This window comes from Gouania willdenowi, chromosome 9 (genome assembly GCF_900634775.1).
Source record: "Gouania willdenowi chromosome 9, fGouWil2.1, whole genome shotgun sequence".
NCBI classification, from domain to species: domain Eukaryota; kingdom Metazoa; phylum Chordata; class Actinopteri; order Blenniiformes; family Gobiesocidae; genus Gouania; species Gouania willdenowi.
Window position 1 is genome coordinate 34207130 of NC_041052.1, and position 26867 is coordinate 34233996.

A 26867-nucleotide genomic window follows, 5' to 3' on the forward strand; every position below is an offset into this window, starting at 1 on the left:
TTCAGCTCCGCTGGCAGTTTGTTCCACTTCTTTGCAGCATAACAACTAAAAGCAGCATCACCATGTTTACTGTGAACTCTGGGCTCCACTATCTGATCTGTGTCCATAGATCTGAGAGACCTGCTGGGTTCATACCTGACTAACATGTCACTGATGTATTCTGGACCAAACCCATTCACAGATTTATACACCAGCAGCAGAACTTTAAAGTCTATTCTGAGGCTGACTGGGAGCCAGTGTAAAGACTTTAAAACTGGAGTAATGTGCTCTGACCTCTTTGTTCTGGTTAAGACCCGAGCTGCAGCGTTCTGAACCAGCTGTAGCTGTTTGATGCTCTTTTGGGGGATTCCTGTCAGAAGACCATTACAATAGTCCAGTCTGCTGGAGATAAAAGCATGGACCAGTTTCACCTGGTCTTTCTGAGCCATTAAACCTTTCACTCTGGAGATGTTCTTTAGGTGGTAGAAGGCTGTTTTTGTGATTGATTTGATCTGACTGCTGAATGTAAGATCTGAGTCAATCAGAACACCAAGGTTTTTGACTTGGTCTTTAGCTTTTAAAGATCGAGACTCAAGATAATTGCTGACAGCAGTCCTCTTTTCCTTGTTACCAAAGACAATCACCTCCGTCTTGTCATGGTTTAGTTGAAGGAAGTTTTCACTCATCCAGCAGTTTACTTTTTCTAAACAGTCACACAACACCTCAATGGGACCATGGTCATCTGGGTTCAGTGATAGATATAGTTGTGTGTCATCTGCATAGCTCTGATAATCAACCTTACAGTTCTGTAAAATTTGTCCTAAAGGAAGCATGTAAAGGTTAAACAGAAGGGGTCCAAGAACAGAGCCCTGAGGAACCCCACAGGACATTGGTAATCTGTCAGATTCAAAGTTTCCAATGCTTACAAAATAGCTTCGCTCCTCCAAGTATGACTTAAACCATTGCATTACTTTTCCATTTAGTCCAACCCATGTTTGCAATCTGTGCAACAAAATTGTATGATCTACAGTGTCAAATGCAGCACTTAGATCCAACAGAATGAGAACAGATACTTTTCCTGAATCAGTGTTCAACCTTATGTCATTGATCACTTTGATAAGAGCAGTTTCAGTGCTGTGATGAGAACGAAAACCTGACTGAAATTTATCAAATATTTTGTTGAATGTTAAGAATTGACTCAGTTGGTTGAAGACCACCTTCTCAATGATCTTGGCCATGAAAACACTTAATTTCTGATGAAGTTGTTGATTGGTTCTGGACCTAGTCCTGACAATTTAGACTTTTAGTACAAGTATTAAATCAAAATGTATGAGTAACTGCCCTCTATAGGTTAAAACCCAGCTATTGCAATAGAATTTTACTATTGGCTGATAATGGCAATGTTTTGGTGGCTTTTTACATGATGGACCAATACTGTTGGCTCCGCCCCTTGTATAAAAACTAACAACCGTGGACTTTAACATTTAACATTTAGATTTAGATTTAACATTTACATTTACATTTAATGTTTAAATTTAGATTTCGATTTAACATTTAAGATTTACATTTACATTTAGATTTAACTTTTAACATTTTGATTTAGATTTAAAATTCAACATTTAACATTTAGATTAAACATTTAATATTTAGATTTCACATTTAGCATTTAGATTTAACTTTTAACATTTAGAGTTAAATGTAATATTCAACATTTAACATTTAACATTTAGATTTAACATTTAACATTTAGATTTAACATTTAACATTTAGATTTAACATTTAATGCTTAGATTTCACATTTAATGCTTAGATTTCACATTTAGCATTTAGATTTAACTGTTAACATTTAGAGTTAAATGTAATATTCAACATTTACATTTAGATTTAACATTCAGATTTAACATTGACATTACATTTTTATGAGAGATATCACAAATATTGCTGGAAATCTGGTCAAAAGTAACATTTAAAAAATTCACATGTATTTTTAAACGTGGTTTGTTGCAAAATTTTGCAAAAAGTTGCTGTTTATTTTAGCATGCACACCTTTAAAATCGGTTCCCCTTAAATAGAGAGGTATAGTGAATAATGAGTAGGTAGTTTGCATAGCATAGATTGTTATTTGGAGATTTTATAGTATAAACTAGACGTGTCTTAACAGCTCCAGGAGCCCCGCCCATAATCAAGGCCTCTTATAAATGTTCCCTTCTTGCGGCACATCTTATCAGTTACACTTTAAAATCAGTAACCGCTGCAGTCATTTCTTATTGGGTTTATCCCCATACAACTTTTTCCATTTCTGATACAATACTGATATCGCTGCGTTGAGAAATGGCTGATGCTGACATCAAAGTATGTATGAATCATTCATACTTTGATGTGTGTAATGTTAGAAAGGGGTTGATCAAGTAATATTACGCAAACAAAGAGCAACAGTCATCAAGAGTAGGTATGAGGAAAAACTTTCATCATTAATCAATGGGTTACAGAGATTTTAGCCTTAAGCATAAGAATATTCTACAATTGAATGAAATGAATAATAAAAAAAAACCTTAAAGAATAACCTCAATAAATCTAATATTAAAAAAAATCAAATAAATGGATTAAAGAGCTTGACGGGAGTCTGGAATGGACTAAAGTTTTTAGATGCAGGTCGATTTTATCACTTTTATATATATCTTTGGTAACACTTAACTTGAAGTTTTACAAATAAAGCTGACAATACGCTGTCTATATTATGATATGACACCTGTCTTTAGCATGAATGAAGTGTCATGAAGGCTGTCATTAAGTGTCGTTTGTTAAACTAACTCGGAGGTCAATGGTCTTTTCCAACCGAAAAGAAAGCATTCGGAGCCACAAACCCATGTCACATTTAAATTGAAGATAAAACTGCATATTTATGCTGTATATAAACAAACCATAGTGTGTTGCATTTATGAAATCAGTTAACTGCGAGAGAGAAAATATATATATTTAAAAAGATTCTTTAAACTTTATCTTTAAATAAAATACTAAATGTCCACTTCGCTAAAAATTGTGGGTTCGAACCCTGCGAGGGACTTGTTCTTGAAAATGTGATGACACCTACTCAATTTGAGTATAAAAAAGTAGTCATAGCTCCTTCATGGGGTATGGCCAAGGTAATCCTCAAAAGGTGATTCAGTGAGATTTAGGTTAAATAGACAGTGTTCGAGTCCTACCCGATATAGATTCCTCTCCAAGTTAAAGTCTGAATCCCCCTTGATGAATAATTACACACAACTGATTTTTATCCACAAAGCCACAAAGTGATACTTTCTCCAGGTCACATGACCTGGCCAAAGACAGTCCGTCTCTACAAACTTACAATACTTTTGCTTTTCCAGAGTCATTTTTTATTCAAGTATCTTTCTATACTTTTACTTGAGTACTGAAGACTAGTACTTTTGCATCTCTGCCTAACCCTAAGCCTAACCTTAACGTTAACCCTAACCCTAACCCTAACCTTAACCCCACTAGATCCCCCCACCTAACCAAGAAATTGCCAACATAGCTGCAAAGGTGTCATAATTTAGTGAGCAACACTTAATTACAGCCCTCATGAAACCTTATTCATGTTACTGACAGATAATGACAGCGTAACGTCAGCCTTATGTATAATACTTCAAGTAAAGTGTGATCATATATATATTTTTTTTTTCTTCTGATATCGGACCGATAACTAATATCAATATCGGATGGGGATACCTTTACTTCCCGTTTTCAAGTGTTTTTATAAAACAGCAAAGTCTGGACTCACATAATCTTCTTCTGCTTTGTTTAGGTTCTCCATGGGCAGCCACATCAAGCGCTTCATTTTCTCTTGAAGCTGAACTAGATTCACTGGTTTGGAGACGATGGAGGAGCAGTGCATCATCACGATTAGGAACAGTAGAAGCTCTGCAAGCAGTCAAATGTGTAAAGAGTACTGATGTATATCCTACTCAAGTAGAAGTACTGTTAACTTTGTACGTAAGTCATACATAAAATACTCAAGTACAAGTAAAAAGTAGCTCAATTAAATAGTTTCATCTGATCGGTCGACTATGATGTGATGCATTTGACTGTTTTAATTTTTAGTAGTTTCCTAAATGTCCGTTGGTCATTTTAAAACAAAAAAATAATAATTTACTCAGTAATGGTTGGTTGTAGGAATGGAAAAATATACTCGAGTAGAAATAAAATGACTGGTTTTTTAAATATTCTCCAAAAAATACCCATAAAAGCAACTCAATTACAGTAGCATGAGTACTTTAATATGTTAAGCTGTTTTTTTCAGTCAAGGTTTTTCAGGAAATTTTTATCTCGGGAGATCTCAGTCAAATCCATCACATCGTAGTCGACCAATCAGATTAAATGTAATTTTCATCTCGGGAGATAAAAATTTTTCTACATAAACAAAACCTCAACTTTCAATGCTATTCAAAACGAAGACAGAATTAATCTCTCTGGAACTATAATGTGAGTACTTGTAATCCATTACTTTCACCTCTGCAAGCAGTCATGCATAACACGCATACAATGCTGTCATCTGCATAGCAAATCACTTTCGAAAACATGAAATTAAACCAAAACGTTGACTGTCACACACATAACACAGATCTGTCAAATCAAAACAAATACAAAGTCAACTTTCCTTGTCTTACATCACTGATGTAATCCATTGGAAACCAGCTTACCTTTCCCCTGACCCATGCTGCTCCTATTAGCTGTTAAGATTAATGCCTCCAAACAATCTGTGCTTAAATATCCAACAAAGGGAGTTTTTACTGCATTATATTAGTCAGCAGATGACTAGTAAATGTCGGGCACCGTTTACCACAAAAGTGTAGTTTTGATGATGAAACACACACACACACACACACACACACACACACACACACACACACACGCACACACACATACACTGAGGAATTCTAAATTGAATTCACTATATTGTGTAAAACTGAAAACTTCCTGGGATGTTTATTTGTTTAGATGTCGTCACATTAGAGTTACGGGTAATCTAAGAGATCTTCACTTGTTCAGCTTTTCCTTCTTCCTCGTTCAAATACTTCAGAGAAATGCCGATGCGAGAATGTAAATGATAGAGTTGAAGGCAAACAGAACCGGCCTGATTGGTCTCTTACTGGAATGACTGAAGAGAATGAGATGATTCTGAGGAGCAGGGGTGTAATACCACATTTTGGGCCCTGGGTACAAACCACCTTGTTGGGCCTCGACTGTAAGTTATGTACAGTTTTTTTTGTTTGTTTTTTTTTTTTTTTTGCCCGGAAATTATACTAGTATTTTTGCATTATTATATAATCTTTCTTTTTTTTCACAATAACCCAGAGGTTCCGACCTTTTTCGGGTCACGACCCCATTTTGATATAAAAAATGTCCAGTGACCCCAGAGACATTTTTTTTTCTAGAATTAGTTTTTTTGATGATGTTTATTAAAGTGTGTTACAAATTCAGAGTAGCTGGGATTTATGCAAATAAATATATTTTTATACTGCATTTTATTTGAATTACAAATATATTTGAGAAAGTATAGGATACAGTTATTTGATATTTTTTCTGTGTGATATGTATTTGAAAAATAATAATAATTAAAAAAAATTCAAAATAAAAATTTTAATCAGTCTTTACCTCTTTTTTTTTTTTTTTACCAATTACTAGACATTTTAGGTGACCCCATATGGGGTCCTGACCCCAAGGTTGAAAAACACTGCAAAAACCTGATGACACCATATTAATTGCTTGTATTTAAGGAATCTGTTCTACTATATTTTAGTGGTTTATTGAATATTGTGTTTGTGACACTATTTTGCTACAATTTAGGGGCGGCTGGTAATTTTTTTTTTTGGGGGGGGAGTATATATATATATATATATATATATATATATATATATATATATACGTCTAGAGCTCAATTAATTGACGGGCCTGGGTGCCTTACACCATCTTTTCTTTACTAATTAATAGTTTATTATAAAGTAATTAAAAGAGAAAAACCCATCCTGCCACATATATAATATAAAATGTATTACCAATAAACAAAATATGTGCACATGTACCTTTATTTGAAAAGAAAAATTGAAGTATAGTTTAAGAACGCTGAACATCAAGCATTAGAGTTAGAGTTGAGTTTATTTGTCATTGCACATGTTACAGAGCAACAAAATTACATTTCAGTTTCATCCCGTCCAAAAAAACATGAAAATACAATCATAACATGGAAGCACAGGAGCGTGAGAACTGCGGTTCGCCACAAGGGCGGCGCCCCTTATTCAGATGAGAAATGGGATAAGAACAATGGGGAGGAAGAAGAGATAAAAAATGAAAATTAGAGGAAAATGTATTTTATTTTCACTCAAATATTTTCATTCCAAAATATAAAATCCTCTTTATTTTTAAATAGTCACAGTTTTCACCTTTTTCAACAAAGATTACATTTTCTAGATGTTTATTGTTTTGTTTATTGGACCTCTTTATTTATTGTTTTATTAAAATAGGATCATAAGAGATGCTAACAGAAAGTGAACTTTGATGTATTTCAGGCTCAGTAATTGTGATTAATTGTAATTAAACTTTAATAATAGAGAACGTAATTGTAATTGTCTTTCTGAGGGTAAAAAAATAACTGTAAATTAATTGTAATTGGAAAAATTGCTGGTCATTGTAATCGTAATTCAATTGTAATTGAACATGGGTAACTGAAAACGTAATTGTAACAGAAAAATGTAACTGACCCCAACCCTGGCTGCATTGTCCAACTGCTGCTCGTCAGTTCCTGGACAGAAGTCTCAGCTGTTGCCAGGCAACCTGGTTGTAAACAAACTGATTTGACATTTCTGCTGTTGGACAGTTTGAAGAAAAGCTGATGGTTAATTTACTGACATATTAAGTAGTTTCTGTTGATGTATTTAGTGTAAGTCAGTCAGTAGCAGCTGATCATTAACATGAGCTCCATAATAACACTGTCTAATGTTCTGGAGAAACTGATCCACCGCCTTTGTCTGAGAGACTTCCCCTGTGGAGAAGGAACATGGGTGAGTGTGTGTGTGTGTGTTCCTAATGCAGCGTTTTTTCATCCTTGGGGATGTGACCCCATATGGGATTTCCCAGAATTCAAATGGGGTCGCCTAAAATGTCTAGTAAAGGATTCTGATGAAAATTATATTTTTGTATTTTTTTAAAAAATTATTATTCTTTTTCAAACTAAAACACCACATGCTGTATTATATACATTCACTTCCTCAAATATAAATCTATTCAAAGAAAATACAGTCTAAAAATTAAATAGTTAATCAAATAAAAAAAATAAATACAAATTAAAATGATCATTTTGTAATTTTTTGGGATTCTTCTTCTTTTTGAAATTAAAACACCTGCATATACTTTCACTTCCTCTAATATAAATCTAGTTAATAAAAATACAATATATATAAAAAATAAAATAGTCATTAAATATTTAAATAAAGATAAAAATTTAAATTTTTGTAATTTTTTAGATTATTCTTTTTTTTCTTTTAACCAAATTGAAACGAACATCACACAGTCTGAAACAACTGTATTCCATACTTTCACTTCCTCTAATATAAATCTAGTTAATAAAAATACAATATATATAAAAAATAAAATAGTCATTAAATATTTAAATAAAGATAAAAATTGAAATTTTTGTAATTTTTTAGATTATTCTTTTTTTTCTTTTAACCAAATTGAAACGAACATCACACAGTCTGAAACAACTGTATTCCATACTTTCACTTCCTCTAATATAAATCTAGTTAATAAAAATACAATATATATAAAAAATAAAATAGTCATTAAATATTTAAATAAAGATAAAAATTTAAATTTTTGTAATTTTTTAGATTATTCTTTTTTTTTTTTTAACCAAATTGAAACAAACATCACACAGTCTGAAACAACTGTATTCCATACTTTCACTTCCTCTAATATAAATCTAGTTGACAAAAAAAATACAGTATAAAGATATCTGAGCTGGCACATCTTGTCACTATGGTGCTACTTGTAACACTATATCACAAACATGGTCTAAAAGTAAATTAAAAAAAAAAAGTCTCTGGGATCGTCAGAAATGTGTGATATTAAAATGGGGTCACGACCCTAAAAAGGTCGGGAACCACTGCTTTAATGTCTGTCCTTTGTTCCTCAGAGACAGAGCACTGACAGGTGTGACGTGGACACAGAGTCCACTGACGTCCTCCTGGATCTACTGAGCTGTCCTCACTCTCCATGGTGCTGTGATGATGATGATGATGAAGAGTGGAGTCCTCAGGCTTCAGCACTGAGACGACTGGCTGTGCTCACGCCTGAACGTCTTCTTCACTCAGACTTCATCTACAAATATTTCACCAGCCTCTCCATCGTGGGCAGAGACGTGAGAGTGGATTTATTTCCTTCATTGTGCAAATAATCTGGAAATTATAAACCAAAGCACGATAACTAACATTTTTAAACTTGTAACTTAACTTTTGGATGAAACACAGGCTGTATTATTGCCATTTCTTGTTGCATAATAAATTGTCCTAGACTATTATATAAACTCATGGTTAAATTTTGACTAAAACTAATTTGCATTTTTGTCTGAAAGTAAATCCAAATTTGCTGTCTAAACCAGGGGTTCTCAACCTTGGGTTCAGGACCACATTTAGGATCACTAAATACTGGGAGAGAGTCGCCAGATGCCTTCAAGAAACTAAGAATATTTTTTTGAACAATTTGAGCCCATTTTTGCCTATTTTTACCCTTTTTCTGCAACTGCACCAAACTTGCCATATTTTAACCTATTTTCATCACTTTTTCTTGCCATATTTTTGCTTCTTTTAATGCATTTTTGCTACATTACTCCCATTTCTGCCACTTCTCCATCAAATTCCAATGCCTTTTCTGCACATTTTTTCCACTTTCAAGACATTTTTGGCATTTATAAACCCTTTCCACCACTTTTCACAAAATTTCACATATGTTGAATCATTATTGTCACTTTTAACCACTTTTCACCATATTTAATGCTTATTTTTGCCATTATATTTGTCATGCCCATTATTTGCCAGTTTAAACTTACTGTTCCAATATTGACACTTTGAACCCTTTTTTTACCACTTTTTCTGTCCGTTTTTGGCCACTCTAATTTCCAACTTTTAACCTTAATTCTGTGGGTTTTAAAATTCTATTTCACCACCTCTTTCACAATTTTTTGTCAATTTTAACCCATTTTATTTAAGATTAAAACAAAGATTTTTTTTTTTAGTCTTTAAGATGACTATATACTATGGTACAAATAATAATACACTTCCTGTCTAACAGTGGATATCATTCAGATTAATAAATAAATGTGGTTATCACAGATTCATAGAACAATGGACCATCATTTTGCTGACTTTATGGATGGACCCCAAAAATCTCTCCCCTTTATTCCCCCTTATAGATGACCCTGTCTCTACATGACTGTTCTTCAATGTTCATGTTTGTGTTCAACCACCTTCAGGTACAGTGGGGGTCCCCGCTCTCTGTAACCTTTATTTTGGGGGTTACGGACTGAAAAGGTTGAGAACCACTGTTCTAAACTAACACTGGTTAGTTTAGAAAATATCTTAACCTACACATGTATTCTTTCCATAAAGGATAGAATGAATCTTCGTCAAACTGATATTGATTTTCATATATTGGATTTGATAAAAACACTGCTATTTGATTTTTGCCATAGGTTTAAACCATTAGCTCAAACCCAAACATTGATACAGGAAAATACCAAACATCTCACATGAGCATTTGTTTCTGTATTCTTCAGTCGTTAAAGTGTTCTCTGTGTTTCTGGATCAGGTATCAGTTATTGATGATGGCCTGTTGAAGTTCTCTAAGCTGGAAAAACTAGTGCTGAGCGCCAACAATGTCTCTGAAGTCTCTGCAGAGAACCTGCCTGCATCACTGCAGGTCAATCTCACTCTGAATGGTGTTTCCTAATAGAAACCTCATCTTCTGCAACACATCAAAGCTCACAGGGCTACCCGGCAGGATGACATACAACGCACACAAATCAAAGTGTTGCTGATATTTCATTGCATGTTAAGATGAGATTACATCATTTGGGGTTTCCTCTAAAGCACTTGCGTCAAACTCTTGGCCCAATTCAGCCCACAGGAGAAAGTAAAAATTACAGAAAAAACAAGGATCACTGTGTAAATGAAACTCAACAATGTTTGCAGGGGCTTACAGTTTCCCCCATGCTTATATCACATGATGTCACTTATTTTCAGCTCTTCATTTTTTTTATAAAATCCTGCAATTTGTTTAAAATTATCCCAAATTTTGTGACGATACAAATTTGTCACAAAATCACTTCAGTTTAAAAGACAACATCCTGCAGGGACTGATATCTGACACTTATAATTTATTATTGGTTGCCCACATACTTTATTATTTAAATGTCATATGTAGAAGTGCAAACTAGGAATTGCAGTCATTTTTAATGTTAAACTATTGAAAAAAAAAAACTCAAACTACTTAGAATTTTTTTTAAATTTTCCTCAACTTATTACATAATATTTTCCTTATTTAATTAGAAATTGGTCACAAAATCTAGTGGAGACCCTGTTGGGACTGATATACAGTATGTCACTTATTGCTTGGATATGGTCGGTTTCTTACATATTTTGTATTTTATGTATACGTAGAAGTGCAAACTTGGGAACAATAATGTTGAAATTGCTCTTTTTACCACATGAAACATTGTGTAAATGAAACTCAACGATATTTGCAGGGGTGCTCAGTTTCTCCGGTGCTTATATTGCATGATTGCAGTCATCTTTAATGTTAAACTGTTGAAAAAACTCCAAATTCTTACAAAATACTTTAGTTTTCCTCAAATTGAAACATAATATTTTCCTTAATTAAATAGAAATTGGTCAAAAAAATTAGGAAATTTAAAGTAAAGATCCTGTTGAGACTGATATCCATCACCTATTGCTTGGATATTGTCAGTTTCTACATGTTTTGTATTTTAGTTTTTTGTACAAGTGTAAACTAGGGCACAATAATGTTGAAATGACTCGTTTTCTTACATAAAATCTGTGGCCCACTTGAGATCAAACTACTCCGTATTTGAACTAAAATGAGCATGACACCCCTGATCTAAAGGTTTTAGAGTTATGTTCCAACCGTCTGGGGTCTCTGAGCGGTCTCACCAGCAGAGGTTCTCTACAGCTGCAGCACCTCGGCCTCAGCTGCACCAGCCTGAGCTCCATGGAGGACACGACCTGTCTCACAGGAACACACTGGTTAGTACACGCACGCACACACACACACACACACACTGGTGTGCCGTAGGATTTTGTGACAACCATACATATTGCAATATACCGTGAAACTACACAAAAATAAATATTTTTTTTAATTTACTACTTTGTATTGTTATGGCAATTATTATATCAATCATCATATTATCAAATGTGTGTTCATGTGTACAATTTGTCATGTGTTTATGCATTATGACTGCATCATATCGTTGTACTTTTGAACAGAGACGTTGCTCCTTTGCTGAGTCATGTTACCCGCAGTACAGACAGATTGTGCTGTATTCACAGTGCCAGCAACAAACAGTCTCTGCTCAAAGCCTCATAACAAAACTCTGATAAGAAGAGCTCTGTAACAGTGATTTTCCACTCCTTCCTCCCTACATACACCCTCCTTCCCTCGCATCTTAGGGTGGGGCTCTTCCTCTCTGTAAAAGTTGGTGCTCAGAAAACTTTCCGTTAGTTTATGCCACCGTACCCTCCTGCAGGATGGAAGACCTTTTTTTTTTCTCCTTTTCAATTAGTTTCAATCAAATCCTTTTTTATAAAATCATCATGCTTTGACTGGACTTCATCATCATTCAACCAGAGCACAAATCATGTTTCCAAACGAGGACAACCGTAAATTTGCCGTGACAGTATACACTCATTTCATAATAGAGAGGCAAACTCTATACCTAATTTTTTTTTTTAAATATCTCGGTAATAAATATTTCATGAGTAATATAGTTGTCTTTGTCCCATTTTGTTTGGAATTAGTAAATAATTATGCACATTTACAGATATTGCACATGATATGAGTGATAACACGTGTTATGAAGGCTATTTTGCACAATAGGTGTGCCTTCAGATTTGTACTGCATTAGACAGTGTTATTATGGAGCTCATGTTAATGATCAGCTGCTACTGACTGACTTACACTAAATACATCAACAGAAACTACTTAATATGTCAGTAAATTAACCATCAGCTTTGCTTCAAACTGTCGAACAGCAGAAATGTCATATCAGTTTGTTTACAACTAGGTACTGGTTGCCTGGCAACAGCTGAGACTTCAACGAACTATGTGCAAAAATGCATTTAAAATTTTTTTTTTTCGATTATTTATATTGGATGAAAAGGGCCCTGAGTGAAAATAAAATGGTTGTTAAGCACAGTTTAGCCCTAAAACATTTATTCATGCTTGCATCAGGGCCCTAACTATCACCCCATTTAAAACAGTGCAAATGGTACGACCCACACGTGCTGCTGCTGCTGCTGCTGTAACACGTAGTCTGAACTGTGGATGTGACAAGGAGCGGGTGATAGACAGCAGCAGGAAACCATGTCTTCTCTCAACAAAGGAAAAACACAAAGAAAGAAAGGAGAGGGAGGGAAAATGAAACGAGGGAAAGGGGCTGCTGTGCTTTCTCAATTCTTCAGAGGTGAACTTTAAAACACACATTTTTTTGTGCACTCTCACGCATTTAAATGCTGGAACATTCCTTTTGCACGTCAAATCTTAATTGGAGATCAAATAATTAGATTTAAATGATGTTGAAGACTACATTTTGCTGCCACCAAATCTTAAGGTGGCCAGAGTGTCCTCCATGATTCTAATCATTCTATATTTTCCTTTTATTAAACTTTGTACAAGTTTGCTTTGTATATATACCCCCCCCCCCCCCCACCCCAAAAAAAAAAAAACAGCCACCCCTAAATTGTATAGAGTCAATCTCTGCTTAAATAGCCAACACAGTGATTTTTAGTGCTTTACCATTAGTCAGCAGATGAGTAGTTTACCACAAAGATGTAGCTTTGATGATGAAACACACACACACACACACAAAGCGTTTTTAATGTCATAAACCAAAACCAGGTCAAACCAGAGCTCCATTTTATTATGACAGTTGACGTGGGTCAGTTTCCTGTTTTTGTCAGAGATAAAAGTACTCACGTTACTGTAATTGAGTTGCTTTTATGGGCACTAAAAGAAGTATAGTAATTTGTTACATTTCTACACCAAACCATTACTAAATATTATTGTTTTAAAATGATCAACGAACATTGTAAAACTACAAAAATGAAAAGAACAATTAAATGCATCACATCATAGCCGACCAATCAGATTAAACGTAACGTATGGAACCAAAACAGCATTGAATGGAGGTTAGTTTTCTCAGTTTTAGAGTTCATAAATGTATCTATACTTAAAACCTGAGAATTACTTTTATTTTGAATTGAATTTATTGGTGTTATTTTATTTTTAAAAATGATTGTACATTTTGACAAACCTTTTATTTTATACAGATGCCTTTGTGGAAAATTTATTAAGTTCTGATTGTGCAAAATTTCGTCAAAATGTAATACCAAAAATAAACGTGGGGGGCATAGGCAGAGTTTGAGATAATAAAAAATAGAATTAAATACATAGACCGTCTCGAGATTCATGTCAACCACAATGTGTGTAACATAGTCAATAATGCAAAATGTATTAATAACATAATTGATAATGTTGATGACAAAAACATTTTTGTTTATTTTTTTTAATTAATGATAAAATTAGCTAAAATCTGCTTCACTTTTTGCTACAGTAACATAACATGAACTGCTGGGTGCAGCCTGTGTCGCATCACTATTTACATTGTGAAGAAGAATCGCACAACAGAAGAAGAACCAACCTAAAGTTTCAAATTTGGGACCATTTCACTGAAAACATATACTTACACACCTGAAGTGGAACTAACATCTGTGACATGAAACTAACAGTAATACATTATATTTAAAATTGTATTTTATAATATATTAAGAATTGCATTTTTTTCAAATGAATTTGTGAAAACTGTAATGAAAACTTTAGACCATCGGTTTAGCTCCCTCTGAAACACTACTTCTACTTAAGTAGGATACACAGTATCAGTAGGATATATCAACACTCTTTACACCTCTGGTTCCTGGTCCTTTAGGCCTCAGCTCGTCTCCCTGGACCTCAGTGACTGTGAGTTCCAGAGCCAGCGAGTTCTCCTCAGAGCTCTGAGCACCCTGCCTCAGCTCAGGACTCTGATGTTAGAGGGGAACCCCTTCACCCTGACCCCCTCCTACCCTGGGCTCACTGTGGACAGCCTCCCACAGCTCACCTATCTGGACCAGTCCAGGATCTCCCATCATCAAAGGCATCTTTTCAGAGGCTTGGCAACGATGAATGGTATAGAACATATAGTGGTGTTCTATAAATCTGTGTTAACCACATTTATTTATTTATCTGAATAATATCCACTGTTATCCAGGACGTTCATTATTATTTGCACCATAATATATAGTCATGTTATAGATGTAAATCATTGTTTTAATAAGAAATAAAATAAGTTAAAACTGACCAAAAACGGTGCAAAAGGTGGTAAAATGGGATTTTAAAAACCACAGAAATTGGTTAAAAGTTGCAAATTAAAGTGGTCAAAAATGGCAGAAAATGTGGTAAAAAGGGTTCCTAGTGTCATTATTGGAACAATTAGTTTAAACCGACAAATAACGGCATGGCAAATCGTAAATGTGGTTAAATTGGCAAAAAAATAAGCATGAAATATTATGAGAATAGGTTAAAAGTGATAAATAAATGGTAAATAAATGAATAAAATAAATAAATAATAATACCAATGATATACTAATGAGAAATAGATAATAAAATGGTGGAAAAGGTGCTGAAATAGGATTTTTAAAAACTTGTTAAAAGTTGCAAATTAGAGTGGCCAAAAATGGAGAGAAAAAATTGGTAAAAAGGGTTGAATGTGTCAATAAGTGCCCAAAAAAAAAGGGACAATTAGTTTAAACTGGCAAATAATGGGCATGACAAATCATAAATGTGGTTAAATTGGCAAAAATAAGCATGAAATATGGTGAACATAGGTTAAAGGTAACAATAATGGGTCAACATATGCAACATTAGGTGGAAAAGTTGTGGAAAGGGTTTAAAAGTGCTGAAAATGTCTTGAAAGTTGAAAAAATGTGCAGAAAAGACATTGGAATTTAATGTAGAAGTGGCAGAAATGGGAGTAATTTAGCAAAAACGCATTAAAAGGAGCAAAACTATGGCAAGAAAAAGTGATGAAAAAGGTTAGAATATGGAAAGTTTGGTGCAGTTGCACAAAAAGTGTAAAAAATAAACCAAAATGGGCACAAATTGTTCTAGAAGTATTCTTAGTTTGTTGAAGGCATCAAGCCATAGGTTGAGAACCACTGCTCTAAAGGAGGACACTCACACGTCTTCATTGTCTGCTATGTTTATCAGAGCTGGTGATTGATGTGGCCCTGGCTACAGTGAGTGTAGGTCTGATGAGGGGACTCCCACAGCGGGTGATGAGGTCAGATGAGAGGTTGTCGGACTTCCCCGTCACCACATTCACTTATTCTATCACATACCAGTTCCTCCATGATCAAATACCTGCTGGAGAGGTGACGTATGCTCCTCCTTATCACTCTCTCACATCTCACTCAAAGCGTGTGAGTTTCTGACACTATTTCCAGAGGATACACATTTTCCATTTAGTAATTCTAACTATGGTTGGGGTCAATTACATTTTTCAATTATAATTCCATCGTCAATTACCCATGTTCAATTACAACTCAATTCTGATTACCGTGACCGTAACTTTTTCAATTACAATTCAAATTGCAATTATTATTTTCCCTCTATAGAGTCAATTACAATTACTTTCTTAACTACTAAAGTTCAAATTCAACAAATCGCAATTATTGAACCTTTAATAAATATTAATTTTCTGCACATTTTTTCCACTTTCAAAGACATTTTCAGCACTTATAAACCCTTTCCACCACTTTTTCACCTAATGTCACATATGTTGACCCATTATTGTCACTTTTAACCTCTTTTCACCATAGTTCATGTTTATTTTTATTTTTTTTGCCAATTTAACCACATTCATGATTTTAATAAATATTAACCCTCGTAAAATGTAGCCTTACTCTTGTGTTAGCATCTCTTATGATAACGGATCAGTTTGGCTCATGTCTTAAATCAGCTGTAAAATACACTAAAAATATTATCCTAATCAATTAAAATATTGGTATTAATATTTTTGGTCTGAGCATTTTTTCTGTCTGTACACCCCTTGATTTAAATGCTTTTTTAAAATAGTAAAATGGACAAATCATGCTAAATCCACTTTTTTAGCCCTTAAATGCATTTTGATGTATATTTAGCTTGTTTAGAAGCAGAGAAAAGTTCAAATTAATCTCTTCAGGTGCTCCGTAGATATCTTTATATTCTGTTTTGGTCATATTTTTCAATCTGTTTTCGATTTTTCGATTCTTTATTACGTTTTTTTGAACAATTACGTCAGAGGAACTGCCAAATTAGTACATCGACTCCAGGTCCAACACTTCGAGCAATCCGCCATTTTTATTTCTCGCTTTTATTTTGTAGTCCAAGCTCCAGGATGCAGAAGTTACGAGAGGAGAAATCAAAATGTTCGGTTGTTGGATGTAGTAACCCACACGCTTCATTACAACGTCTCCCAGCATCAGAACCTTTTCAAAGTGCCTGGTTGAGTTTTATGTTTCATGGAAATGTACCCACATCTGTGGGTAAGGTCATTTTTGTGTGCGTGAAACACTTCAAGGATGACTGCTTCAGCAACCTCCGCCAGTATAAAGAAGGATTTGCCGACTTTGAACCCTCAATCAGACTTTGTCTGAACCCTCAATTCAATTCCTTCTATCTTTGGAGACGATGAACAGAACACTTCAGTAAGCTGTAAATAACGCTAAAAATTGTGATGATAAGACGTCCCTGTCATTGTTTTGTTAGCATTAGCAGTTGCACCGTCTTCATATGTTAGCGCTGTGTGCTTGTTTTAGATCCTTGATGATATGGCCTACGTGATTTAATTTAAGTCTAAAGTTTTCATTAGTCATTTCATTGTGCCGTTTTTGTCTTTGAAAAGACTGTATTAAAATGCATTTCGTGACGTTAGCTTGGCGCTAGCGTTAGCTCGGTGCTTGTGTTAGCTCACTTGTTAGGGTTCTGCAGGTTCATCATCTTCATTTTCATCTCGCTCCACTGGGTCAGACTCTGGCTCAAACATGTAAGGCTGGATGGACAAGTCTTCTGTTGTTGACATTTTGTAAATAACCTCTGAATAAAAAGTTTATGCGCCGCTACATAGCCGTATCTCTTCTATCAAACTACAAAAATGGCCGAGCAGGGTGGAGTTGAACCTGGAGAGGGGGCGGGGTATGAAGTGTCTCATTTGCATTTAAAGAGACCGCACCTAACCCTAACCCATCAGAAAAGGGGTAGAAAAGGGGTGGAGCTATAATAATGAGGAATTCAGACCCAAGCATTGCAGTTCCGCTTTATATAGACCACAACTGTATGATTTATATGTAAAAAGGAAGGATTTAAAACCATGATATGTCCCCTTTAAGAGAAGTGACAGGGAGTGGAAGACTTTATATAAAACATATTTAATAATAATTGTTAACTATACGTATGTGTAATTAGAACTGTAGGTTTGCGTTGAATTAAATTGTAAATTACATTTTTTATAGAATTTCCATGGCAATTACAATTACAGTCAATTATCTGAACTCAATTACAATTCAATAACGATTACCACAGAAACAGATTTTTTCAATCACAATTACAATTATGATTACATCATAATTGTAATTAAATAACAATTACAATTATAATCGACCCCAACCCTGATGATAACCATTGTAGATATAGTCACACAATTAAAATGGACAGCGTTTCTACACATTCAGCTGTAAGAAGTAAAGTAATGATGATATTGTTAAATGTGTTCTGTGTTCTAGAACCTGGACAGTGAGCCTGCGTTTTCTTGTAGTGAAACATATCAAGAACCACATCAGAACTGTGAACCACTCAGTGGAACATTGTTTGTAACACCAGAGAAAACCTGCTGTGGTACGACCCACGATGTCATCAGTGCACACGTTAGAACTCACTCACTTTACTCACATTAAGCACATTTTTCTTTCATTTGAGACAAATTAATGTAAAACAGCATGTTTTATATTATTGTTAAAATGTGTCCACATGAAAAAAGAATTTAAATGTAAATATTATATCTAAATGTAAATGTTGAATCTAAATGTAAAGGTTAAATGTAAATGTTATATCTAAATGTAAGTGTTAAATCTAAATGTAAAGGTTTAATCTAAATGTAAAGGTTAAATCTAAATGTAAATGTTAAATCTAAATGTAAAGGTTAAATCTAAATGTAAATGTTAAATCTAAATGTAAATGTTAAATTTAAATGTTAAATCTAAATGTAAAAGTTAAATCTAAATGTAAATGTTAAATCTAAATGTAAAGGTTAAATCTAAATGTAAAGGTTAAATCTAAATGTAAATGTTAAATCTAAATAGGGATGTAACGATTCACTCAACTCCCGATACGATTCGATTCACGATACTGGGTTCACGATACGATTCTCTCACGATTTATTTTACAAAATGGGACTGTAGACAAATTTTTTTTTTTTGGGAAAAAACTAGAAAATACGGTACTATTTTCCTTTTATTTTTCATTGTCAAAAGAATTCCTTGATAAACTGTTCAAAACAATGCAATTTAACTAAAAATAAATCTTAAATGAAATAAATAAAGGAATAATACAAATGAAAATGAAGCCTATTAATTTAAATTCTGGTTCTATAATAAACAATGCAAAACTGCATAATAGTTATTTTTCTTTTTAAAAGTGCAACTGAAAATGTATTTTGTGCCTTAACAATTGGACTTTAAAATAAAAAAAAACACCGTGATTGCAATGATTTACGTCATATTTGTTTGGACCAGCAGAGGGCGCGGGTAATACAGTGGTCGGTTGGCATGCAGATATCTTTCAGTGAAGAAGAGAAGCTATGCTAGCAGACAGAGCTAATAGAAAAACGTGACTTTTACAGATATTCTTTCGGTGCTAAGGGGGTAATGAATCATTTATTAACATATTTAAGAGTAGAAGGCAGCCAGAAAGAAAGTATTAGCAGACTCCGCCCGCCGCCTACACTTGTGGATAGCGCCCTCTGCTGGTTAAAAAAAGTACTACGATTCAATTTTCAGAAAATTGATATCAACCGTGATACCTATGAATCGATTTTTAACTGCCTTACGATTAATCGTTACATCCCTAAATATAAATGTAAATGTTGAATCTAAACGTAAAGGTTAAATCTAAATGTAACTGTTAAATCTAAATGTAACTGTTAAATCTAAATGTAAAGGTTAAATCGATCCCCAAGTGTAAAGCTCAATGTTTAGAAATTATACAAAGTGGGCAGGTCAGCGTCTGTCAATGACATCATCAAATTAAAGTTGAAAAAATATCAGAATTCTATCAAACTGAATTTCGTTCTTATGCAAACAATATGAGTTAATGCAAAACTGGGATTTCTTAACATTAGTTTTTCAAATATGGAGCCAATAAATCATTGTTTAAAACAAATGATCAACATCCTTCTGCTGTCTAGGTGCAGATGTTTATTTTCAGATTTTTGTTTTCAATCTGCCTTTAAACGCTAACAGCTGCTGTCTTGCACACAGGTGACTGGCTTAGTTCATTAGTGAAGCTACAGGTGACATTTCCATTTGATAATTAACTCATTGACCGAAAGCAGGGGTTCTCGACCTTGGAGTCAGGACCCCATTTGGGTTCGTGAGTCACTGTGGGAGGGGGTCGCCAGATGCCTTCAATAAACAAGGAATATTTTTTTCAACAATATTTTTGCTTATTTTTACACTTTTTCTACAACAACACCAACCTTGCCATATTTTTAACCTATTTTCATCACTTGTTTTGCCATATTTTTGCTCCTTTTAATGCATTTCTGCCACTTCTCCATCAAATTTAAATGCCTTTTCTACACTTTTTTCCACTTTCAAAGACATTTTCAGCACTTTTAAACCCTTTCCATCCCTTTTTCACCTCATGTCACATATAGTGACCCATTATTGTCACTTTTAACCTCTTTTCACCATATTTCAAGTTTATTTTTTGCCAATGTAACCACATTCATGATTTGTCATGCCCATTATTTGCCAGTTTAACCCCGCCCCCTCTCATTTTCTGAACATGTGGCAAGGCTGATCTTGATGATGATTATTTTTTCTCTGCAGTTTCCAAACACAAAACAACCAAACTGCCGTGGTCAGAGTGTTTGGACTTCAGCGACACACAAAAGTTTTCCGTCACTTCTCTGGGAGAATTCAAAACATTTCTGAATCAAGGACTTTGTCTCACTCTGGAGGAGGAAAAGGTAGATAGATATGTTCTCATGGAAGAGACACATTTTAAATCCAGATTGATCGTGGTATTTGTTTTGATAAATACAGTTCATTTATTCCTTTATTCATCTTTTAATTAAAGCATACGTGTCAAACTCCAAGCCAGGGGGCTAAATCCGGCCCTTTGGAGATTCCAATGTGGTCGATAGGAGAAAAGAAAAATAACAGAAAAACCATTAATCATTGTGTACATTACCAAATCATTCAGTTCTAGGTCTCAGCCCATCCAAATATACACAAATTCAATGAAACTCCACAATATTTCAGGGCTCACAGTTTTCCAAATGCTTATGTCATATGTTGGCATAATTTTTCATCTCAAAATGTAAAAAAAAAAAAAAAAAAAAAAATGCAAAATTTTCTTAAATCCAGAAAAAAAATTCTCTTAAATAACACAAAAATTGGTCATAAAATCAAAGAAATATTAAACAAAAATTAGTCTGACACCCCTGATTTATTGTTTCAGCTGTTGTGTATGATTGTACGTGTTTATGGGATTGTTTTAAGGTTCTGTGGTGGCCTGCAGCCTCTGAGGAGGTCCAACCAGTGAAGGAGAAGAAGGCTGGGAAAGAGGAGGTAAATGACTGCATCATTTATCTCACAATTACTACTTAGAGATCAAACATTTAACTCATTTTTCTTTCATTTGAGACAAATTCATGTAAAACAGCATGTTATATATCATTGTTCAAAATGTGTACCCATGAAAAACAAATCTAAATGTAAATGTTGATTTTAAACCTAAATCAAAAATGTAAATGTTAAATCTAAATCTAAATGTTAAATCGGTTACCAAGTATAAAGCTAAATGTTTAGAAATTATGTAAAGTGGGCAGGTCACGGGGCGGTGTGTAGCTCAGTGGGTAGAGCGCCCGCTCCATCTACGGAGGCTGTAGTTCCTCACCTGCAGCGGGTCCAGGTTCGATTCCCGGCCTGGGACCCTTTCCTGCATGTCATTCCCTGCTCTCTCTGACCCCCTTCCTGTCTAGCAACTGTCATATAAAGGCCACTAGAGCCAAAAAAAAAAAAAGTGGGCAGGTCAGCACTTGTCAATCACGAGGCCCCGCCCACACCACTGACTGGCTCAGTGAGTGAGGAGAGGGGAAGAGAAAGACATGGCAGGATCGCTCCAAACTGACAAACTCGAAAGAGGTGACTAGTGTACGGGCTGCACGTCAGCGGAGGACAACTGCCCTCAGACAGTTTAACATATGTAGATTCACTGAGAGCACCAGTATGATGGATGTCAACTCACTTTTGTCAGTGATGAAGAGTATGAGGATGCAGAAGTCCTTTGAGGGTGGGGTGTGGGCGGGGTCTCGTGATCAACAGGTGCTGACCTGCCCACTTTTTATAATTTAATCTAATTTAGTTTTACACTTGACGACCGATTTAACATTTAGATTTAACATTTTGATCTACATTTGATATTTAGATTTAATATTTTGATTTACATTAAACATTTAGATTTAACTTTCACATTTAGATTTAACATTTAGATTTAGATTTGATATTTAGATTTACATTTAACCTTTATGTTTAAGTTTTACATTTGCATTTACATTGAAGATTTAGATTTATTTTGTTCTTTTGTTATGTGTACACATTTTAACACTGATATAGAAGACGCTGTTTTACATGAATTTGTCTCAAATGAAAGAAAAATGAGCTAAATGTTCAAAATATGTCGGCTATGAAACAGTGACTGAGTTTTTACATTTGGCAACAAAAAGTTTAAGTAAAATATTAACCCAATTTTTTTTGTCCTGCTGCATTTTCAAAGATTCCAGTTAAACCAGGTTCAACCAAAGGTAAAAAGAAGAAACCTACACAGGAGCTGGTACAGGACGCCCCCATCAGGAGGCTCCTGGGTACTGCACATGTCCCCCTGCAAAGCCTGGTTAGAGGAGGGAAAAGGGTCCACATGGTCTGTGACTTTGGTCTCCTATCTAGTGACTCCGAGGAGGAACATACAACACAGAATGGGAAGGCAAGTTTACGGTTGCAAATTATTCTGCTGTAATAGACTCCATCATCCTCCAATGGATGGATGAATGGATGGATGAAAACCAGGGGTGTAAAGAGTTCCAATATATCCTTCTCAAGTAGTTGTTGCTTAATTGTCTTGTAAAATGTATTAAATTGTACTCAAGTATAAGTACAAGTAAATCATACATAAAATACTCAAGTACAAGTAAAAAGTAGCTCAATTAAATACTCACAATAAAAGTTACTATTGTTACTTTCACCCCTCAAGTTTATTTTTGTTCCCTTACATACAGTAAACATCTCATGTATAAACTTAAAAAGGAACAGACCAAATCTTGCACAATTGGAATGATAATATTTTATTTTCCACAACGTGTATAAAGGTATAAAACAAAAAAAGTTTGTCAAAATGTACAGTTCTTTTTTAAATAAAATAACACCAATGAATTAAATTCCAAACAATAAAATCCTTGGCTCTGAGTATAGTTACATTCATGAACTCTAAAATTGAGAAAATAACCTCCATTCAATGTTGTTTTGATGCCGTACATTACATTTAATCTGATTGGTCGCCAGTGATGTGATGCATTTGATTGTTGTCTGGTCATTTCATTTTTTGTAGTTTCACAATGTCTGTTGATCACTTAAAAATAATAATTTATTTAGCAATGGTTGGGTGTCGAAATGTAACAAATTACTTATTTTAAAACATACTCAAGTACAAGTGAAATTACTCATTTAGAAATATACTCAAAAAAGTACCCATGAAGGCCAACTCAATACTTTAACCTCTTATGAAAACACACACGAACAAAAAGTAGGAACATGAAGAACACTCAGTTGGATTATGAGCCGGAGAAGTGATGATGGGGCGTATTTTTCATTTGTCTGTAGGATGAGGAAAGAAAGGAAAAAAAAAAGGAGATGCCAAAACAGAGAAGAGGAAAGAAAGCAGCCTCATCAAAAGGTGATCCTACAGACATTTGGATTAAAGCCTGCATATTGATTATTGTAATACAAATCCTAAATGTTCAGGATCCGAGCATTTAGGTTTGGACTGAATGTGTGCTTTAATTCATTAAAATCTCGTCCCACTCTTGAGTTTAAGCTGGATGTTTGTGTGCAGTCCAGAAGGAGCAGGATGAGGCTGTTAAACCAGAAAGGCCAGTGTGTGTCCATCAGGAGCCTGTCACTGTGGAGCTGAGTGTGGAGCTGAGCAGATGGAGCTCAGTGTCTGAAGCTCATCAGATGTTCTCAACATGTTCTCCTTAAACCCGTAGAGCTGCTGCTAAGCTGAGGACACCATAGTGCTCTTTACCTTTAACCAATCATCATAAAATCATGTGCTGTGGCAGCTTTTTCTTCCCTTAGGATCATTGAGGATTTTTGTACCAGGTGTGTTATGTATGTGATTATAATATGTATGGGGTGACAATTGTAAAGTTGTGCATGCTAAAATAAACAGCAACTTTTTGCATCAAACCACTTTAAAAAAAATGTATGTGATCTTTTTAAATGTTATTTTTGACCATATTTACAGCAATATTCATGAATTTTTTCCCTTGTAAAAATATAATCTAAATCAGCAATTCTCAACTGTTGGGTCAGGACCCAAAAGTGGGCCGCGGAAAGCTTGCCAAAAATAATTAAATACTTAATGTCTGTCATGTTGGACTTGTCTTTTATTTTGAAAGGAACTTTTCTTTTAACAGGCATGCTGTGAAAAGCATGTTGCACAACAAAATATATAGATTTATGTTTTAAAAAGACTATATATATATATATGAGTGTTTAACAGCTATCTTTGAAAAAAACTAAATTTTGTTGGTTGAATTCTTTGATGACCGAGGCAAAATGTGGGTCCCAGGGTGAGATGAGTTGAGAACCCCTGATCTAAATGTTAAAGACTAAATCTAAATCTAATTGTTAATCTAAATATTAAATGATTTAGATTCAATATTCAGCATTTAGATTTATTTTTAACATTGACATTTTTACAAGAGAAAAAATATCACAAAATTACTACAATTTTTGTACAATTTCAATCAAGTAACAATACTTCTACTCCAGTAGGATATTCTAGAACTCTTTACACCTGTGTTCATCAGTAGACCATTTTATTAAAACAGGTGCAGAAGCAGTAGAACTGAGGCCACGTGGCCAGGTGCAGACCAACGTGCAGCGATTACTTTTTCCCACAAATTTATATATAAAAATTTTTTTAACAAGAATATAGGCAAAGGAGGAAATAAAAATGGGTCTAAAGGCAGCACTATGTCAACAACAGAGGGTAGAGAGTGTCAGCATGTCACTGAATCTAAAGGGATTCTAACATCTTGTGACATTTTAATATGGCAAGAGTTTGTCGTTATGTGCAAAATGTGTTACTTGGATACAGACAAAAACGCTACGCTTCCACATTTCAAATCCATAATCTTTATTTATTCATTTCTTATACATTTCAAAACATGTTTTAAAGAATGACTGTATTTTAAACACATTTAAATGCCTTGAAACTTTTTGGAAAGGCCATTTAAACCTCACTGATACCCCCCCCATCATTCTGTCCATAAAGATGATTAAAAAATGTCTCTTAAAGCCAAGCAGCACCACACCAGAATGGGTAAACACCTCCCCATTAGAACCCCCACACACACTATCAAACGTTAAAGAGCACACAGTATTTTCAGGCATAAAAAAATAAAACTATGGCTCACCAACTTTTTTGCTCAGACTGAGTTTTCTTCTCTTTTTAAATGTACAGTCTCAAATAAACACCTTGTACATATTAGCATATTACCTTTGTAAGCCCTCGGCATACTGTGCAAACACTAGAGATAAATTATCTGTAGAGGATTTCTCTCACAATCAATCACTGATAAATCTCTCACGCACACACATGCGCGCGCGCGCGCACACACACACACACAGAAATACTAAGCACTTTCCTTCCAAAGTCCGTTTATTTATTAAAAAACTTTTATTTAATTGGGAAAAATATTGAGGACACTGATGTCCTGTAAGAGCGCTTAAGGGCGGAGGAAGTCATCAGCATCAGAGGAAGATGCTTGGTAAAAACACACACACACACACCTCAGAAACCCAACAGCATACATGGTAGTGATTGTGCGAGCAGGGGTAACGAAGGCTTCAGAAGGTCTGGTCGTCGTTACAGGTGTCCGACCAGTGACCAAACATCTCACAGACCTCGCAGTACGGCCGCTGCTCACCCTTAATACCATGGTAGGCCGTGTGGGGGGGTGAGTCGGCCTCCTGCTCCTGCGTGGGACAGTCCTCTGTGTCGTGGAGGTCAAAGCAGTCGCAGATGTCGCAGAACAGGCGTGGTGGAAGTTTCTTTTTACCGTTTTGCTTTCTAGGAAAGAGAAACAGTGCAGAGAAAACAGCATCAGGCTGCTGTTTCAAATGCAGTTGTTCAAATTGAGCCGTTTCTCAATAGATACGAGTGTATGGGTGCGTCCGAATAGTCCCTCCTATCTCCTTTCCTATCCACTTTTGAAAATCCTGAAAATCCCTGAAAGTAGTTGCTGTGAAACCTCTGTTAAAAAAGAGAACACTGGATGCCTCTATACTGGCTAACTATAGACCAATCAGCAACCTTCCATTAATGGCCAAGATCATTGAGAAGGTGGTCTTCAACCAAATGAGTCAATTCTTAACATTCAACAAAATATTTGATACCTTTTAGTCAGGTTTCCGTTCTCATCACAGCACTGAAACTGCTCTTATCAAAGTGATCAATGACATAAGGTTGAACACTGATTCAGGAAGAGTATCTGTTCTCATTCTATTGGATCTAAGTGCTGCATTTGACACTGTAAACCATACAACATTGTTGCACAGATTGCAAACATGGGTTGGACTAAATGGAAAAGCAATGCAATGGTTTAAGTCCTACTTGGAGGAGCGAAGATATTTTGTAAGCATTGGAAACTTTGAATCTGACAGATTACCAATGTCCTATGGGGTTCCTCAGGGATCAGTTCTTGGACCTCTTCTGTTTAGCCTTTATATGCTTCCTTTAGGACAAATTTTACAGAACTGTAAGTTTGATTATCAGAGCTACTCAGATGACACAACTATATCTATCACTGAACCCAGATGACTATGGTCCCATTGAGGTTTTTGTGTGACTGCTTAGAATAAGTGCTGGCAACTGCTGGATAAATGAAAACTTCCTTCAACTCAACCATGACAAGATGGAGGTGATTGTCTTTGGTAACAAGGAAAAGAGGACTGCCA

At 34.9% G+C, this 26867-nt stretch overlaps 2 protein-coding genes across 10 annotated transcripts in view; one reads left to right on the plus strand and one right to left on the minus strand.

Moving 5' to 3' along the window:
* The first annotated feature begins 6737 nt into the window (after window positions 1–6737).
* On the plus strand, window positions 6738–24006 carry LOC114470291 (leucine-rich repeat-containing protein 43-like). 3 transcript variants are annotated; one of them, XM_028458404.1, is made up of 12 exons: window positions 6738–7037; window positions 8171–8395; window positions 9841–9951; window positions 11155–11294; window positions 14255–14493; window positions 15574–15737; window positions 18126–18237; window positions 20451–20590; window positions 21126–21194; window positions 22402–22608; window positions 23502–23574; window positions 23734–24006. In XM_028458404.1, the coding sequence occupies exons 1-12, from the start codon at window positions 6948–6950 to the stop codon at window positions 23877–23879; spliced, it is 1716 nt and encodes a 571-aa protein (XP_028314205.1). In that variant the 5' UTR covers window positions 6738–6947; the 3' UTR covers window positions 23880–24006. The 3 variants fall into 3 exon arrangements, with proteins under 3 accessions (XP_028314205.1, XP_028314206.1, XP_028314207.1); XM_028458405.1 differs by having other exon boundaries at window positions 23739–23878; XM_028458406.1 differs by lacking the exons at window positions 15574–15737; window positions 18126–18237.
* A 1017-nt stretch (window positions 24007–25023) lies between these two features.
* The window catches only part of clip1a (CAP-GLY domain containing linker protein 1a), a 52082-nt gene continuing 50238 nt past the window's right edge, over window positions 25024–26867 (minus strand). For all 7 annotated transcript variants that reach the window (XM_028458398.1, XM_028458399.1, XM_028458402.1 and 4 more), the window contains one exon: window positions 25024–25980. In XM_028458398.1, the coding sequence (XP_028314199.1) occupies window positions 25758–25980 (223 nt within the window). In that variant the 3' untranslated portion in view covers window positions 25024–25757. The remainder of the gene's footprint in view (window positions 25981–26867) is intronic.

What these genes read in the sequence shown, in the direction of transcription:
- LOC114470291 (XM_028458404.1), top strand. Translation starts at nt 6,948, where the DNA reads ATGAGCTCCATAATAACACTGTCTAATGTTCTGGAGAAACTGATCCAC. An exon ending in ATACAACACAGAATGGGAAG is followed by an intron (nt 22,609 to 23,501) that starts GCAAGTTTACGG and finishes ATTTGTCTGTAG; the next exon opens with GATGAGGAAAGAAAGGAAAA. An exon ending in GAAAGCAGCCTCATCAAAAG is followed by an intron (nt 23,575 to 23,733) that starts GTGATCCTACAG and finishes GTTTGTGTGCAG; the next exon opens with TCCAGAAGGAGCAGGATGAG.